The sequence below is a fragment of the Vitis riparia genome, chromosome 1 (genome assembly GCF_004353265.1).
Source record: "Vitis riparia cultivar Riparia Gloire de Montpellier isolate 1030 chromosome 1, EGFV_Vit.rip_1.0, whole genome shotgun sequence".
NCBI classification, from domain to species: domain Eukaryota; kingdom Viridiplantae; phylum Streptophyta; class Magnoliopsida; order Vitales; family Vitaceae; genus Vitis; species Vitis riparia.
This window is the reverse complement of record NC_048431.1, coordinates 13,817,795-13,835,100: the sequence shown is the minus strand read 5'-3', so window position 1 is coordinate 13,835,100 and position 17,306 is coordinate 13,817,795. Positions and strand designations below refer to the sequence as shown.

Sequence of the window (17,306 nt, the reverse complement as noted above, 5' to 3'; positions counted from 1 at the left end):
CTTCAACTAAAGTTCTAATAAAAAGCTAAGAGAAGATAACTTGCTAAAAATTTTCAAGAAGACATAAGGAACATATCAAGCAACTATAGAATCAAAGTGGGCATTTCTTGCACATACCTTCAACAATATCAGTTTTGAAAAATTCTTCTGCACTGCTCTTAGCTACCATAAACATTCCAAACTACCAACTTTCGTTGATGTATGGGCATTTCTTGCAGTAACCTCTTCTTCCATTTGTTCCATATGGAATTTGTCAAGCTTCTCAAACTCCTCAATGCGAGACTTGAGTTCCAGTTGCAAACTCCTTACTCTGGTTTTCGTTAGTGTGAAAAAAATACACCAATTATTAAAAAAAAAAACTGCAAATGAGGTAATGCAAGAACTTAATACCTTGCTAGGTTATTAATGAAGTATGTCTCCAATATGGGTAAATAAGAGACTAGTCCAAGCGTAAGCTATATTCAACAAAAATGCAAGGTGCCATGACATTATATCTTATAATGAAGTCATGCATTAAAACCTGACATGATAATAAGTTGTCATATTAGCACATGATAGATGAAAATAGAATTAAAACAATAGTATAAACAATACATGTGATTCCACCAAACCTGTTGCAAACCTTTTCAACCACAACTTCCATATTTCTCCATAGGAGTTGGATGTGTAGCATAAATAGTAGCAATAACATTATCAGCAACAGCATACCATTATGTTTCCTAGTAGCCAAAACTATCAATTAAGATTTCTATTTGGATACATGACACCATATGCGTCAATTGGTTAATATTAGCATGGAACATAATGAATAAATATCTACTAAGTTTTGTTACAAGAACAGTTGAAAGGATGCATGATACCACTTTCAATGTAATTTTGCAACTAAGTGACATTTTCCTCAAGTCAACAACTAAGGTTTCAGTAGTTAGATGAATTGCATATATAAAATCAATAACATTATCAGTAACAGCATACCATAAGTTATCTAGCAGCCAAAAACCGGTGATTAAGCTTTTCAAAATGCCAAATATCAGGGTCTCCTTATTAGACAATAGCTTTTTCTTTCACTTTTTAGAAAACTTGTAAGAGTAATGTTTCCAATTCAAGCATGCAGTTCAAGCAACCTTGAAGTTCTTGAAAACAATATTGAATGAGGACAATATTGAGAAGCAAAAAAGTATAGGTTTTAAAAGCAATCCAATGTGAGGCTACCCAATCAAGGATCAGTACACTATCAACAGATCGTAAGGAACTCGAGATGGAGAATCCACCTTTGGAAGAACGTTGAGATTGGGCCTAGGACTCTCCCTAAGATTTAATTTACAAGATAGTGTGAGACTAGAGAAACCTTTGATTAATGAACAAACATGATCAAACACATCTTACTCTTGGAGACAGAAAAGCTCTTTCCAAGAGAGATCAAATAATACATCTATTTGCATAAGAAGAAAAAAAGATTAAAATCTTTAAAAAAAAAATGGTTAAAATATACAAAATAACTAATGTCAGTATCTTTACTTAGAAAAATGACTAATGAGAATAAAATAGATATTTGAATCTAACTTGGAAAGTGAAAACTTAACTCAACTACACAGAGCAGTTGAATTTGTTGATGCACAAGAGAGAACGTTCACCAAGTATCAAATAAAAATTATTAAAAAATAATATAAAAAAACAATGGATTACTCAAATGTTCAATTGATAGTTAATTTTAATTTTTTTTTTCTTTTCTTTTCTTCCCATTTCTCATAGTTGAGAATATTTGAGGGTTTTATCAATTGTTGATGGGAAAAAACACCATTGATAAGAAAACTGAATATAAATCATGAACCAAAAGATTTACCCCACTTGTTTAGATGCCATGAATATTTAGGATAATAAAAGAAAACAAACTTTTCTTGATATATATGGTAACAAACACATTCTCCACGGCTTCATAAGTGGACTAGTCCTGAGAAAATACAGGACAACCTGTGTTGGCTAAAATCAACTTTGCAAATCTATCAACGAGCTCCCCAAGAAAGCAACGTCTGATAGGAGAACTAATTACCCAACTTGATTTACAACGAAAAATAAGTAATTTCCATCTGGTCTCATGGAGTTGAGTATCTAACCCCTCTGTTGTTTCCAATTCCAAGAGTGTATAGGTTGTTTCTTCCTACAACTAGTACTGCCTAAATCCATGACAAGAACACTTTCATAAATTAGTAGCAACTTCCCAATAAGACACACATGCACATACTTATCAAAAAATAAAATAAAATAAGACACATGCACATAAAATGGAAGAGTACCTTGAGATTAGTTCAAAACCGGCAAGAATTGATTGCAGTCCTTTAGATGTCACTGTTGCTGTAAGTTGCTTCTTATGAATTAGTTCAATTTTCTTGCAGCAAGAACAAGGGTGCAATGTTGGCATGTATGGCAGTAGCACTACCTGGGTCATGACTGATGGCAGGATGTTGCAAGTATGGTCTAAGAATTGCAAAATCTAGCAGCCTTGCACCCATCAAATGGACGTCCAGAGTCTATCTTCATTGTTCCTTGTCAAGTTGGCCATAGGGACTGCTAGATGCTTCTCCCTCAGCTTCTTCGGCTGCAGAGGTGAGTTCCTGAATGGATGCAGTTATAGGGTGCAGGGATACAGTACCTTTCACCCAAGTTGCATAGGAGATTTGTGTAGTTCTACCCCAAGAAAAAAGATTATTGCAAGACTAGTATATGTATATAACAGAACAAATATACAAATGCATATCAGCACTTACACAACTTTTTAAATAGCATAAGTGCAACATCTTGGACCACACCATGTCACATTTTTACAAAAAAAATTGATTATCTTTTTCTTTCTTCTGAGAAAATATCCAGGGACCAACCAAGGAAACTTATACTAAACCAAAAGTAGCCCCGGTGTTTAATTGTAATGAATAATAACTTCTTGCAAGCAGTAACACATGAAATCAAATAAACTATGCATAAAGGAAAAAAATAAAATAAAATGAACAATCAATTATTTCTGGTCTATTTGAAATTTTCAATTTCTAAAACATGGTAACATCCTTTTGCATCCCTAAGAAAAAAAAAGAAAGAAATAATGCTGTGTAAAATAGATGTACTCAAGTTCTTTCTTCCACCCTCCCTTTTTGTCCTTTATTTTTCATTTTTGTGCAGGTAGAGCAGGGGCTTTCTCACAAAATGAAGTGACTAACTCTGGCAAATCGAATGATTACCCAAGGTTGTAGACAAAAGGACAGTGAGTAGCAGTTACTAAAGGAATACCATTTCAAAAGATCAAAACTTCCCTATTTAGATATAAGGCTAGATCAAAATTTTTGAAAATAAGGTCACTTCACCTGGTTAAGTTGCAGTTACCAGAGTATAAAATCTCAATTCAAAAAATCTAGTTTAATGACTGAGAAAATAAGCAATGATAAATGAAAGATAACAGATGCCTACCCATAATTGTTTTGTGTAAGAGACATAGTTGAAAGGTAAAATAGGATCATCAGCAAGGTGAAGAGCTAGAAGTCCCCAAACTCCAGCTACTGAGGCAGTAAAAAACAGAAAACTATGTAAGCTTGAAGAAGTGACAATGAAGCAGTGATTTTCCTAGTTCATCGATAAATCTTTTTCAAGAATGCATACTAGAAGGAAAAGAAGCTAACCAGCCACGTGACGTTGAAACAATGGATCCCCATGGTTTGTCATCCAGTTATAGGAGTCAAAAGCAGTGTAGACTGGAAAATCTGAAGGACAATAGAAAAAGAAAGTTGAAGTTCTATTTTACCAAATTGATTAGCATGAAATCTTAATTGTGATGTAAATTTTACTACTAACATTATTGACAGTGCTTGGAGTATCATAATAAAAGCTTTCGATAATCCTTTTAGTGGAAATAATTTGCCTAAAAATGAAAAAAAAAATTATTATTTTTCTTTTATACTTCGTCTTATGCCTTGAAACTAGAATCTTTCCAGGTGTAATTTCTGGTGCATTTAGAAAAGGGAAAAAAGGAACAAGCAAAAAACCATCCTTTAAAATGGAAATACCAAAGAAAACAGAAATACCATCAGAGATGATGAGAAAATTAACCAAGATAATTGTAAGGAACAAAACAGAAATACCATCATAAAGCCCTAAAAATGATCATTCTACACACGCAAGAAAATGTTCTCAAGTGCAATAATATAAAGGAACAAAACTAAATCATTCCACATCCAAGTAAACCCAGTGGAATGATTTTGGTTGCACTGGATTTGCAAACACACCACAGCTAAATGAAAAGGTTTTTAATATGTGGAGTCAGTGCCAAATTGACCAAGATAATTGTAAGGAAATAAAGAAAAGTACACCTTTTAAAAAAGCTCAACTGACCTCAATTTTAAGCGTTATAGAAAAGAGAAAAAAAAAAGGAGGAAGAAAACTGCAAAAGCACAATCAACATGCTCTCTCTTTGTAAACCAGCATACCAATTAGAAAAGAACCTATTTGCCTACATATATTGGAATACTTATTTTGAAACTCTTCAAAATAGTTTTCTGCCATTTAGAATATAAAACAATTTTTTCACTTAAAAAACACATTTAGAATTTTTTTTTTTTTAAATAAACAGGTTATTTTTACAACTACTTCAAGGAGTTTTTGTAGAGTATTATAAGAAAACATTGAAATTATAGAGAATACTTTAGGAACTTTACAGCATACATAAATGCATTTTACCTTCATGGAGAATAAACAGAAAAAACTGTCTTCGATTTTTGAGTTCCCATAAAGAATTTTTTACTTGAAAATAATTGGTAATTATTTTTAAAAATTGTTCTACAAAACTGTTTTTTGATAACCATATTTGAAAACGTTGCCAAACAAACCCTTAAACTCCTTCAATTAATTGAATAAGTACAAATAGCTGAGATAGTCTGATCACAGATTGATTTCACAAAGCAATGGCAAAAATACACCAAATTATGCATATCTATTCACTCACTTTAGGAGAAACAAAAAATTCATTAGGAGATTGAAGACAATTCAGCTTGTATATTCAAATTAAAGGAAAAGGAATCCTTGCCTTGCATTTTGGATTATGAAATTGCAGAATTTGATTGCCAAAAAACATCCCAGGTTTTCTTTAAAACTGACACATTCGCTTATAGAAGAGAACAAGCAAAAGCAATGACTGGGGCACTCTTGTTCAACACTAGGGATGGCAATAGGGCAGGTTCAGGATGGGTCACCCCCATGCCAACCCTGCCCTGTTTAATTTTTTCTTCATTTCTTACAACTTTTCTATTTTTAAAATTTTAAATTATATTAAAAATAAATATAATTTAAGTATAAATATATAGTATATTTTTTACAATTTATTTTTATGAAAAATAATTTTTTTTATTTTATATATGTAAAGAAAAGGTAAAATGAAAAAAAGAATCAAAATATTTTTTATTTAATATTATATATAATCAGGGCAAGACATACCCAAACCCACCATGGATTTAAAAAAAAAATCCCCAACTCGTCCTATTAGGGGTGGGATGGGGCAAACACTCGAAAAAACCCGCCCCATGTCATCTCTATTCAACACAAACATGTATATTCTTTGAGAACTTTGATATCCATGATGGAAGCCTAAGGCAATCTATCTGTCCCACAACGGAGAAGGATGGGAATGATGAATTACAAACAGAACTAACATTTGCTAACTTATAAAAATAACTACACTTTGTTCCACTTTTATGTCCTTTCATCGATTAAAAAAAAAACAAGGACAAAGCTAATGTACCCCTTAAAGTGGAGATGCTTAGTTTCCTTTATGCATGCATGTCTGAGCACACAAGTTCCCTTCACAAGAACACATTTTCTCAATACTCATAGCTTTCCTAATTTCCATCTGTAATTTGGAAATGTTAGGGTATAAGTGATGTACCTCTTCCATAGTATAAATCAACAGAAGGAACCCCTGCATGTTGCAAAAGTGGAGCAAAATCAGAATCCACTCCACTTAGCCTCTGAATCTGCAATCCCGCCAAGACAATCCCAATAATTACTTCATACAATCCATATAGAAACAACAAAGATAAATTTTGACATATCCAAAGCCATAATTTATAAAGCAAGAAAAGTGGTATACTTGTCTCTCCTTTTTGCTTTTTGATGAAAAACAGAAGTAAAAAGCATGTTTACAAGTCTTCTGTGCAGACAGACTAATTTATTTAAGCAAAGTATTGATGAAACAGAACTGGTGGTTGTAGCAGACAACCAAGGTGGTGGTAGCAGTACTACTGTGGTGTGATGCTCATGGAAGTAGTGTGTTGATGTGATCATAGGTTATGGGAAAAGTAAATTTTGTTCTCTCCAAAACATTTTATTTTTTAACTACAACTGAAGCTTTTTAGTTGTATTTTTGCAATTGAAAAAGTACTTCCAAAAATGGTGTAACTTGGAAGGGGGTGGTACTGAGGGGCAAAAGGAGATAATTAAGTGATAAACATCTATAGTGGAGGTGGTGGTAACAACAATACTGCTGTGGTCGTGGTGGTCATGGTATTAGCATGAATAAGTTGGTGTGATGATTGGTGGTATAATATGACGAAATACGCAAATTTTGTTCTCTCCAAGATGAAACCTTTTCTCTAACCTAAAACCCGACTTCTACAGCACATTTACCCAAGTAACAAAGAACTTGAATTAATTATCGTCCTGAAATTTCACAACTCAGTCCTCTTTTCATAATTTCAGAACTTTTTAAGCATACCCATTCTACCAAAATTTCAATTAACCCTATAAGAATTTATCCATTTGACAAGCCTTAAAATCCATGCAATACCCTAAACATAATCGTCCAACTAAACAAGTGATTAAGACAACTTATTCTGAGTTTAAGGAGCTATCCTACTTCAAAGGGAGCATCAGCAAGAGAATAATAGAATTTTGAAACAAATTTCCTTAGAATCCTAGACAGTCATTTGTACATTCAACAAATAAATTTATTTGAATTGCCACCTACAAAGGAGGAGGACAATCATTTCACATGTGAAGATCAACTCTCCACAAACCAAAAAAAAGGTCTGTAATGTTTCATAACTTCATTTACTTGGAACCTTGTGTTTTTCAAAGATGGTAAAAGCATGAGGACAACCATAATGCAACCATTCAATGATTTGAAAAGCTAAAGATTAGGGTTAACTACATTGATGACTTTATTTGTAATCATCCAGTTATCATATATGGTCATGCTCTCTGAGTCAGGACCTGGACCTGGAATTCAGTTTAAATCACAATTTAGACAAGTTTGAAATACCAGGTGTTGTCATCAATTCAGATCCAAATAGATTGAACATTAACAATCTTGTGAACTTATTTTGCCATCTTTTTCTACCTTCTTTGCAACCTCAATGATGAGATTATCTAGCTGAGGCGTTGCACCAGCAAAGAAGCTGGTCCTTGAACTGCACAGTCTACATTAAGGTATGCTACAACTTTAGAACCCAGATTCAAAAGGTTTTTGTTCGACCCACTCAGTAGATCCTATCTGAGGCCACACAACACAAGTAATTATTTTGAGTGTTAAATACACCACAACCATTCAAATAGAACAAGCTAGCTAATTGGATTACTTTTAGAACAAATAAATGAGCAAGTGCATATAGGCAATTCAGCAGCGACAGTAAAACTGGTGATGGTGATATATACAACTTCAAGCAAGGAAAAGGTTTATATCACAGATGGTAGCCTCTTGAGTTCATACACATTTGAAAAAATCCACTATTGATTCATCTACAATGGTTGCAAATTGCCAGCTGATAATCAGTCTGAGGTTTCACATTAGGGATGAGCACATAATTCGCTAAAACCACATAAACTAACGACTTAGCCTCTCATTTTTTTTTTTCGTCACTGATATCATGGAAGTAGGAATATCTCTCCTAGTGATGTGCACCACTATGACTCAACCGGATGGCATTCCCACAATAGAAGAGTGGCAGAGCCTACATGTCATGGCTATTCTTTGCCATTAACATCCTAAACCAAATATAGGCATTAAGAGTGATCAAATGCCTTTCTTTGACACACTTTCAAGGTGCAGTATCTAGGACACAGTTGTATTTGTTTCTCTATAGAATCCAAAATACATAGAAATAACAAAATGATCTAGAGATTGACAACCTGGTCATTTTATATTAATGACAAAAGATGAAATATTAGCTACCATCCCAAACTCTTCTGCATCCAACTGCATAGAAACATTGTCCTCCAAGGTTGCACCCCTGACGCATCATAAGAGCATATCTACGAGCAATGTCAAGTAGCACTGCAGTTCCACTATTGGGGTCAACAGCTCCATATGTCCATGCATCTCTGTGGTTGCCAAGCAGGACATAGCGATCAGGCTCTTCAGATCCCCTTATGACAGCAAAAACATTATGAATGGTAGCTATCTTTTTCTCCGCCTGAAAAAGAGGGAAAAAATAAAATAAATGGAGAACAATTCAATAAGCTTTCCACAAGTGGCTTTAGTAGAAGTTTTCCACTCATTTTTCCTTTTTAACCCTCTCATGTTTAACACTAGCTAACAGATAATATGTAAAAGAGAATAAAAATAATTGGAGAATTAATTCAGGTGACTTCACAAGGTACTATTTTGTGGCAGATAATTGACAGAATTGAGTAATAGAACAAAGACAAACAAAAAGACACTCATAAGAAAGCTTCCAAGGTCTCATTCCCTGTAAAGGGCCGTAACCCAAACCTCCCCCCATGAAAATAATTAGGACTTGTAACATAGCCTTGATATCGATTGAACTGGATGCATACACTTTGCAAAGTCCCCATACTCTTAGGTTACATTTTTTTGAAGGAAAAAGTAACATGAACAGAGTTCAGCAATCCTACAAGAGGAAGCATGTGCCATAATCATAAGAGCCTCTGTAAGCTATTATCATGGTAATAATGCATAACAGAAGCTTAAAAGGCAGTTATTGACAACCCATATTCCAAAAAGAATGAATTAATAACCAACATACTACATTTTTTTGATAGGCAAGTAAGAATAAATACATATATTAAAAACACCAATAAACAGGGGGCGACCACAATACACTAGAAGTATACATGTAAGGAAACAAAAAGAAGCAAGCTACAACCACCGCCCCAATCTAGTACTTAGATATCAACAAGTTAATAATAAAATCTATCGAGGATGGTGGATTAGTTTGACCATCAACTATAAGATACCCTCAAGACCACATATATAGATTAGATATAAGGTAGTCTTTAAGATATTGGTTAATGCATTGCTTTCCTTCCGGATTGTCTAGAAAAGGTATAGAGGAGTTGTTCTCCATGTTGTTCTCGTCTTCTTGCCCACAAGTCAAATTCCAACACATTAACATGCCCTTCACCAAATGTGGGAGAACCCATGAAATGCTAAACAAAGAGAATAGGAAGTGTCATAGCCCTCTAACTTTCCCACAATGGATAAGGAGATAGTCCACTAATTCTTCTACATCATTAGACACACAACAATAACCCGCTAAAAGCCATCCTTTTATTTTAAGTCTGTCCTCAATAAGAATCCTTCCCCAAACCACTTCCTACCCAACAAAAAAAAACAAAAAATAAAAAATACAAAAAAAAATACAAAATCCACATTGATAGGAGCTCAAGAGCCGACACTATCTTTGAGGGGAATGACACTAGACCCTCCAATTCCAAGGTGGAGTAGAAAGATTTCACCAAGAATGGCTAGCCTTCCAAACCATCTAAAGCTTCCAAGAACTCCTCAACATTATCTATGCCCCAAACTTGAAAATGTCTTGAGAAGCACATGTTCTATAGGACCATCTCGTCTTCTATCTCCCAAACATCATCCACCCAAGCCTCCTTGGAAGTTGCAAAGGAGAATAGAAATGGAAAAGAGTCCTTTAAGGGAACATTACCACATCATACATCATGCCAAAAGTTTATTCTTCTCCCATTGCCCACCTCAAATCTTGTTTTAGTTTTAATAATTTCTCACCCTTTCTTATTGACTTCCACAAGCTGACACCATAGCCTTCTCTCGCTACCCAAGAGCACCATTCACTTGGCTCTTCTCCAAAATTTCCTACTATAACCTTTCTCCAAAGCATATCTCTCTTCAAAGCGAATCTTTAACACCATTTCCAATGAAGACTTATTGAGAATGGACAACTTCTTAATGCCTAGACCCCTTTTCTTTTTTGCAAATTGTCAACCGTTTCACTAGATGGGACTTTTTCTTGACAGCCCCTCCTCCTAGTAGGAAATCCCATTGAATTTTTTTAGTCTCACAACCACTAACTATGTACTGCATAACAGCCCTAGCTCATAATTGAGATCTAATCAATAAAAAATTAGAATCAACATTAAATAATAACATAAAATAGGAGAAGAAAAAAAGAAAGTCAAAACTCCTCACGGCATATGATTAAACTGTTTTATAGACTTAAAGATGTAAACCAAAATTAGGTAGTTGCTGATTGATTGCCTAAGATAGGAGCTTCATAGCTAGAGAAATTTGCCAAAGAGTTCCCATCCCATTCAGTTTTAACAGTTCTTCTGTTTGGCTTTGAACCTTCCTCAAAACTAGTGAAACTATTATTTCTTAACAAGATACAAATAAAAGCATATAACAAAGGATCTCCCACTTTCCAGTTTTCTCCATCTTTCTCCTTTTAACAGCCATCCGAAGATGATCCAAAGTAGAGCATTTATCCTCAAGTTAACTTCCTCTCAATTGTTTCTCCATCCATCTTCTTTGCACAAACTGATGCAACTGCAAGATTGTAACTGCATCTCTCTTCATCTCAAGCCATGGGTTTCCAAAAATAAAATAACAATACTCCATTGAAACAATGGTACCCAAAACTTCATTTTAGTGTATTTTCAGATCCAACAAGAAATGGAAAATTTATTTTATAGCAAAGATGCAATAAAAAGCGGCTAACAAAAAGGGGTGCACCTCATGTACACAAGAGGTACTCAAGATGCACCATCAAAGGAGCAAACGAAAGAAATAAATAAATAACAGAGAAAACAGCAGCACAAAACCACCTAGCCCCGATTTAAGCTGTCAATGGAATCCAGTAATGTGTAGTTCAGAACCAATAAGAACTAAGAATTTCATCATCACTAGGTCTGTTAACTGCCACCATCTAGTACAGTTTTTCCAGCTTCATGACTGATTCTTCCAAATTCAAATTTCAAGCACATTATCATCAAACAACCTGCTAACAAGCTTCCCAACCATTGTACATGATATTCTAAATTCAACTACCATGAAACTGTACCAGTTAAAACACACTTCTTGAATCCCCAAATATTCCAACCTTCAGATCTAACACCAAAATGATATAGCATGTAACTAATCTATCTCAATCATTAGAGCTGCCATCTATAACAAGCGATTAAGATCAGCCTTAAACAATAGATAGACAGATCTACCATTCAATACCACAAAATAGGTGAAAAGAAGAGATGAACTCTTAAAATTTCAAAAAACCAAGCCTTCCCATTATATTGTGAACATATATGACTAAACCTGCTAAAACATAACAATTCTAAAGATGCTAAACTTATAATAATGGGAAGAAATAAAAATCAAACCCCATACTTACTAAACTAATTAGAACCAAACAAGCTTCTTTAACACTTATCTCTTTTGCTAAGAGGAATGACTGGGTATAGTGCAGTATTTATCCCAAAAAAATTGTTGATTTAAGGCAAGAAGGTTTTTTTACCAGATTCAATCCACCTTCGAGATTCACCTTGTAAATCAAAGACTTAATGTACTTCTCCAAAGAACCAATCCATATTGAGCAAGAGAAGAAAGGAGAGTCCAAAATAACAATAAGATAAATGAATGATATGGAAATAATGCATCCCTCATCAAATAACTATAGAATGAACGTATTTAGTATCATGCTTCTTATTACCAGGGAGCAACTTTCAAATCTACAAGCATGATTCACAACAAGCCAGGAATTATGTATTGTAAAGTATTAAAAACTAATGATGTTCATCGATTTACAATATTACTTTGTCATAAGGTTATTTTGAATTTCTTGTACAAAAATACGGTTTAAGCATCAAAATCCGAGTTCAAACTAATAACCACCAGAGTTCAAAGTTAGCATAAAAGAATATGTAAAAAGATGAGTACATTTTGGAGTTTATGAGTTTCTTGAGGATTTTTTAGATTCAATCACCTAACTTTTTATCACAGAACACACTACGGATACATAATACTTGAATGACTAAGTCACTTTGTATGGTCAAGCTCTTTAAGCCACTAACAGTTAAGCTCACTTGATTGCCAAGATGTCATGAGAAAAGAAAAGAGAAACTGTGAATCCTACAACAATCTGTCCAAACCCAATCTATCATATAATTTCAAGTTTCAATTCTTACCCTATGCCCTCTGCAATCAGCACAAGAAATTGAAGATAAAAATGTGGAAAAATGCAAGGATATAAAATTCTTATTATTAAGTTTTAGACCTAAGGTGGTTTAATTGGCAGGCCCTCCCACTCAGGAACAGAAAGTTCCCCGTGGATGGTATGAACTCCATGAAGTTTTTTTTTTTTTTTTTTTTTTTTTTTGATAAGTAAATGCAATTGTGTTAAGAAGGCCAAAAAAATACACCTAAAAGTATACACGATGTATACTTTTAAAAAAACCTATCACAACCAATCAATGAAATCAAGTAAAGACCATGAGTTAGAGCCAACATTAATTGGTAAAGACAACTTCTCACAGCTTATATATTAATTTCCTTTAAAACCTAATAAGTAATTCCATATTGTCATGTCAACATAACAAAAGATAACATCAGAAGAGGATTAGGACACACAATTTGTGGGATCCCATACAAAAAATTAAATGTTTCAAATTTGATTGAACTTTGATGAATTTAGTTCTTTGCTTTCAATCATCTTGAGAATCACACGTGAGAATATTCTTCTTTTTTCTTTACAGTATTAAAAAGAAACACATGCAAACCAAAGAAAAATTAAACAAAGCATACTCACACTCCTGAGAGAGACATGGTAAGATGAGACTTGTTAATTGGATAAAAAATACAATATGTAGATTTTGTCTACACACCCGAAATCCCATTCTGCAGCAACAAATGGACCAATACGGAGAATCAAATACATCCCAGCCTACTGAACAATCTTCACAAACTTGAGAAGATCGTACCATCCCCCAAAGTAATACTAAAAGTTTTCAAATTACAAGGGAAAATAATACAAATCAATTTAATCATCAACTATTGAAACAGAGGAACATCAAGCTTAAGCATCACTAAATACATTTACTCTCACTCACAATGCCTGGAGAAAGTTCATGGCCATTCCAAAACACATATATTTCAATCACATCGATCCCTCCTTCCTTAGCTGTTTTAACCAGTCCCGGCCACATCTACCCCATTTAATATGTATAAAAGAGAAAACAACAATTATGAACAAAAACCGCAAATGTTATTTACAAATGACAATCTCAGAGAGAACAATCAAACAATGATTCGGCCGTGTGGGAATCAAGTCATAAATACTTTTCTTGCTTTAAAAAGAAAATAATCCTAAAATTTTCCTCCAAAATACCAAACCCAACGGTACATTTCTCATCCAAAATGGGCACAACAGAAATTAAAACAAAAAATAATAAATAAAAAGAAACAGGAATGATTGGTTGCTAAGAAAACACAAAATGCAATATTCACCTTAAGACTTCCTCTAAAATGTAGGCAATACGATAATACTATATATGCATTTTAGAAAAATCAAATCAGCAAACACTTACTTACAACTGGTAGCTCTACAAAATTAACAGGAAACAAACAATTAGGCACTGTTATGACAACCATTTTGAAAATAATTTTCTCATATTAGGAAGCAAATATTGTTTTTCCAAAATGTATCACATAAATTAAGAGACAAACAAATGCCACCAGGTTTGGTTACCGAGAAAATGGATGAATTCCCATTGAAATATCCAAAATGAGCATTATTAAAAATCAAAGAAACAAAAAGAGCATTGTTATAAAATCAAAGAAACAGAGAAAAACAAACCATTAGGCATTGCTACCATTGCTGTCATTCCAAAATACGTCTGGCTAGGAAGCAAACATTACTATTCAGAAATGGGCATTCTTGAAATAAAGACACATGCATGATCATCAGAACAACTATAAACGAAGCAGAAAAAATAAAAGAACACGTCAAGAATCTCACATAGAGCGCCTCGGTGAGCTCGGACCCCCCGAATCCCCTGCGGCCGGGCCTTGCGTCGATGGCCGGAACGAACGCGAGGGTTAGGTTTAGAGTTAGGGTTTCTCCTGACGGGCAGAGGGCCGCGGTTGGGTGGGATCCCTAGATCGGGAGGGTCGTCAGCCGGAGGAAACATCTCTTATCACAGCTTTTTCTTGGAAATGACGTGAGATTTTCTCGGTAAAATGCGAGAAACTGATACGAAACAAAGCAGTAAAAATAAAATAACACGTCAAGAATCTCACATAGAGCGCCTCGGTGACCTCGGGCCCCACAAATCCCCTGCGGCCGGTCATTGCGTTGATGGCCGGAACCAACGCGAGGGTTTTGGTTTAGAGTTAGGGTTTCTCCTGACGGGCACAGGGCGGCGGTTGATGAGGAAACATCTCTTACAGGTTTGGAAACGATACGGTGGTAGGGCTTTTTCTTGGAAATGACGTGAGATTTTATCGGTAAAATGCAAGAAACTGGTACGAAAGCATGGAGTGAGGCTGTCTCTAAAATCTCTTTTATAGGTCATTCGTTTTCCAGTTTTCTTGAGCGTTTCTTGGACGTTGTGGAATAGAGAATACTACCGATCGTCCCCACGAGTGCTAAGCTAACTTCACTTCCGACAATAAATTTACATTTTTACCCTGGACAATTACCATAAAGGCACAGCGAGAGGTCATAATGGCCAAAAAGTTCCTAAATTTGCATTAAAATCAAACACATTTGCGAGCCAAAATTATCCAAGGTTGTAAAAAAATCATATATCATAAATAGGTGAGAAGACTCATTTTAATACACAGGTAATCAAATACATTTCTTTTATTTATTATTATTTATATTATGAATATAATGGATTTGAACAGGTAGAAATTCAAATCTATTGTTTAATAAGATTTTATGATTTTATTTTAATTAAAAAAAATCTAAAACATTATCCAAGGGATTTCTATCTTTGTCCAATGTATTTATGTATTTTTTGGAAACTTTTCTATCTTTTTGTACTATTTTATGAAATTCATATAAATAGAAGTTATGTAAAAAATATTTTATAACATCAAGTAATGCAAATATTTCATTTTATTATAATAAAAAAATTATAGCTAATAACTATGACAAAATTGTTCTCTTTCATTTCTATTATTAGTTAGTACTATGAAATTTTAATATAATTTTAATTTTTTGGTTTTTTTTATAGAAACGAAATTGATGTAGCAGTATTTTCTTAGCCACCAATACATTGACTATGCATAGGACCATAACCCCTTACTCAACTCAACATGCACTCGTGCTACACAAACAAACACATCTACTGAATGATATAAAGCATCCACCCATAAGAAGAATAATTAACTCCCACATGCAAGTGCGGACATACATAGCAAACTACAACGGCAAGCAAGCAGATACGTGGTTTAACAAATCACAGTGAATATTACCATGAAGCAACAAAATTATACTCAACACAAGCTTTTGGAACATGCTAAATGACAAAAAGGTCAAGCAATATAAAAGAAAAATGAATACAAATAGCAATTGACTGCAATTGATTAGCAATTGTTTAGTTAGGTGGAGTACATAATAGACACCATACAAGGTAGTGGCAAAATTAGGAACCCTAAGTACACATTAAGTAAGCATTCCTCCCCAAGGTTTTTTATTGAGTGCAAGATGCAATTGTACTGCAAAATTGTGGAAATTGGATTGTGGAGCAGCACAAGCTGATCATTTTCAGCTCTATTCTCTTGAATTAACAGTATATGTTCGTAATGAGTATGTCTGGTGCACATACACAAGCAAAGCATGGTGATCCTCACATCCACATAATACACAATTTTTATTGGTTCAATGGCAATAAGGAAGGGAATAATTGGTCTCCCTCAAGTGTGCAGTTGTTTTCATGAGCAATTAAACAAGAGAGAAAGAAAGGGAAGTGTTGTTTGCCTTGTTAAGAAGTGACTTATGGCTAATATGGAGCAAAAGTGCAGTAACAAATTCTAATGTCATGTAGTTCACACTAGGAAGCTTCTTCAATATATTTCTCATCACATGTATGCTGGAACGAGTCCCTCTGATCTCATTATAGAGTTCAAAGGTGGTCAAAGGCTCAGAAAGGCTTGCAAGATAACATTTGGCTAAGGCTGCAGCATCAACTAGGTCTACACCCTCTGGAAATGATGTGTTTGAATCTGCAATTGCAAATAAGGTCAACAAACCAGCATGTAAGTCAACCAAATTACCAGCATCAAATATGAGCTCAGGATACCTTTATTGTATAATGAAACCAAATACTAAATAACTTTTATGTCTCCTTCTGATTTAAATACGTGTGGTGAGTTTAATCCTAGAAATCAAAAAAGGACAAAATAAAGATCAAATCATAAATGGATATTAAGTAACATAAATTGTAATTATCCATTTATTTTTGTCTTTTGTGAATTACCTAATAATATGAGATAATCTGTATGAGGAATAGGTCGGTTGGAGTGCTGCTATTGTACAGTTACCTCAATTGGAACTCCAAATACTGAGGATAAAAGTAAGGTGAGTGACTGTCCCCAAGAGGGTCCAGCAGAAAAATTTATTAATATTGGAGTTGCACATAATTGAGTCGAACTAATAATTAGAATAACATTTTCCATCATTATCAAGTAGCTGAAGTAAAAAATTGTTACACAACTTGGAAGATAATTAGTTTATTTAAATCATTGACATATTGCAAGGTTATGCTCCAATATCCTTTGTAATTCAATGATACAACTTTACCAAGGAAATTGCAATAAACACATAGCATTCTGAGATTGCAACAAAGTCATGTTCCACATTATGCTAGATCTTAGCTTCATTAGACTAAAACAATGTATAGCTCTAGTTTCTAATTCCTTTGTACTAAAGAAAGTTTTTTTTCAGGCCCTCAGAAAGTAGAGTTGATTAGTTTAATAATTTGATGCACTTGGAGTATAAATGAATAGTTCCATTTACACCAAGAAGGTTGGAAAGGAATCCCTCATCAGTAATGCTAAGTTTTGA

General features: G+C 34.1%; 1 protein-coding gene and 2 long non-coding RNA genes across 3 annotated transcripts; all 3 read right to left on the bottom strand.

The window, feature by feature from the left end:
• Nucleotides 1-237: 237 nt before the first annotated feature.
• LOC117916842 lies at nt 238-592 on the bottom strand. The gene is made up of 2 exons (XR_004651617.1): nt 391-592; nt 238-310 (listed from the first exon to the last, which is right to left on the bottom strand). It is a non-coding gene; the product is annotated as an uncharacterized LOC117916842 (long non-coding RNA).
• Nucleotides 593-3,732: 3,140 nt separating this feature from the next.
• On the bottom strand, nt 3,733-7,243 carry LOC117923320. The gene is made up of 3 exons (XR_004652605.1): nt 7,184-7,243; nt 5,921-6,008; nt 3,733-3,746 (listed from the first exon to the last, which is right to left on the bottom strand). It is a non-coding gene; the product is annotated as an uncharacterized LOC117923320 (long non-coding RNA).
• Nucleotides 7,244-8,195: 952 nt separating this feature from the next.
• LOC117920369 lies at nt 8,196-14,527 on the bottom strand. The gene is made up of 3 exons (XM_034837848.1): nt 14,253-14,527; nt 13,120-13,232; nt 8,196-8,444 (listed from the first exon to the last, which is right to left on the bottom strand). The coding sequence occupies exons 1-3, from the start codon at nt 14,422-14,424 to the stop codon at nt 8,196-8,198; spliced, it is 534 nt and encodes a 177-aa protein (XP_034693739.1). The 5' UTR covers nt 14,425-14,527.
• Between the last annotated feature and the right edge of the window lie 2,779 nt (nt 14,528-17,306).

Coding starts and splice junctions, on each gene's coding strand:
- LOC117920369 (XM_034837848.1), bottom strand. CDS start 14,424: ATGTTTCCTCCGGCTGACGACCCTCCCGATCTAGGGATCCCACCCAAC. Junction 13,233..14,252: donor AGCTCACCGAGGCGCTCTAT/GTGAGATTCTTG, acceptor GAAAACTTTTAG/TATTACTTTGGGGGATGGTA. Junction 8,445..13,119: donor GCTGCAGAATGGGATTTCGG/GTGTGTAGACAA, acceptor CCTCTTTTTCAG/GCGGAGAAAAAGATAGCTAC.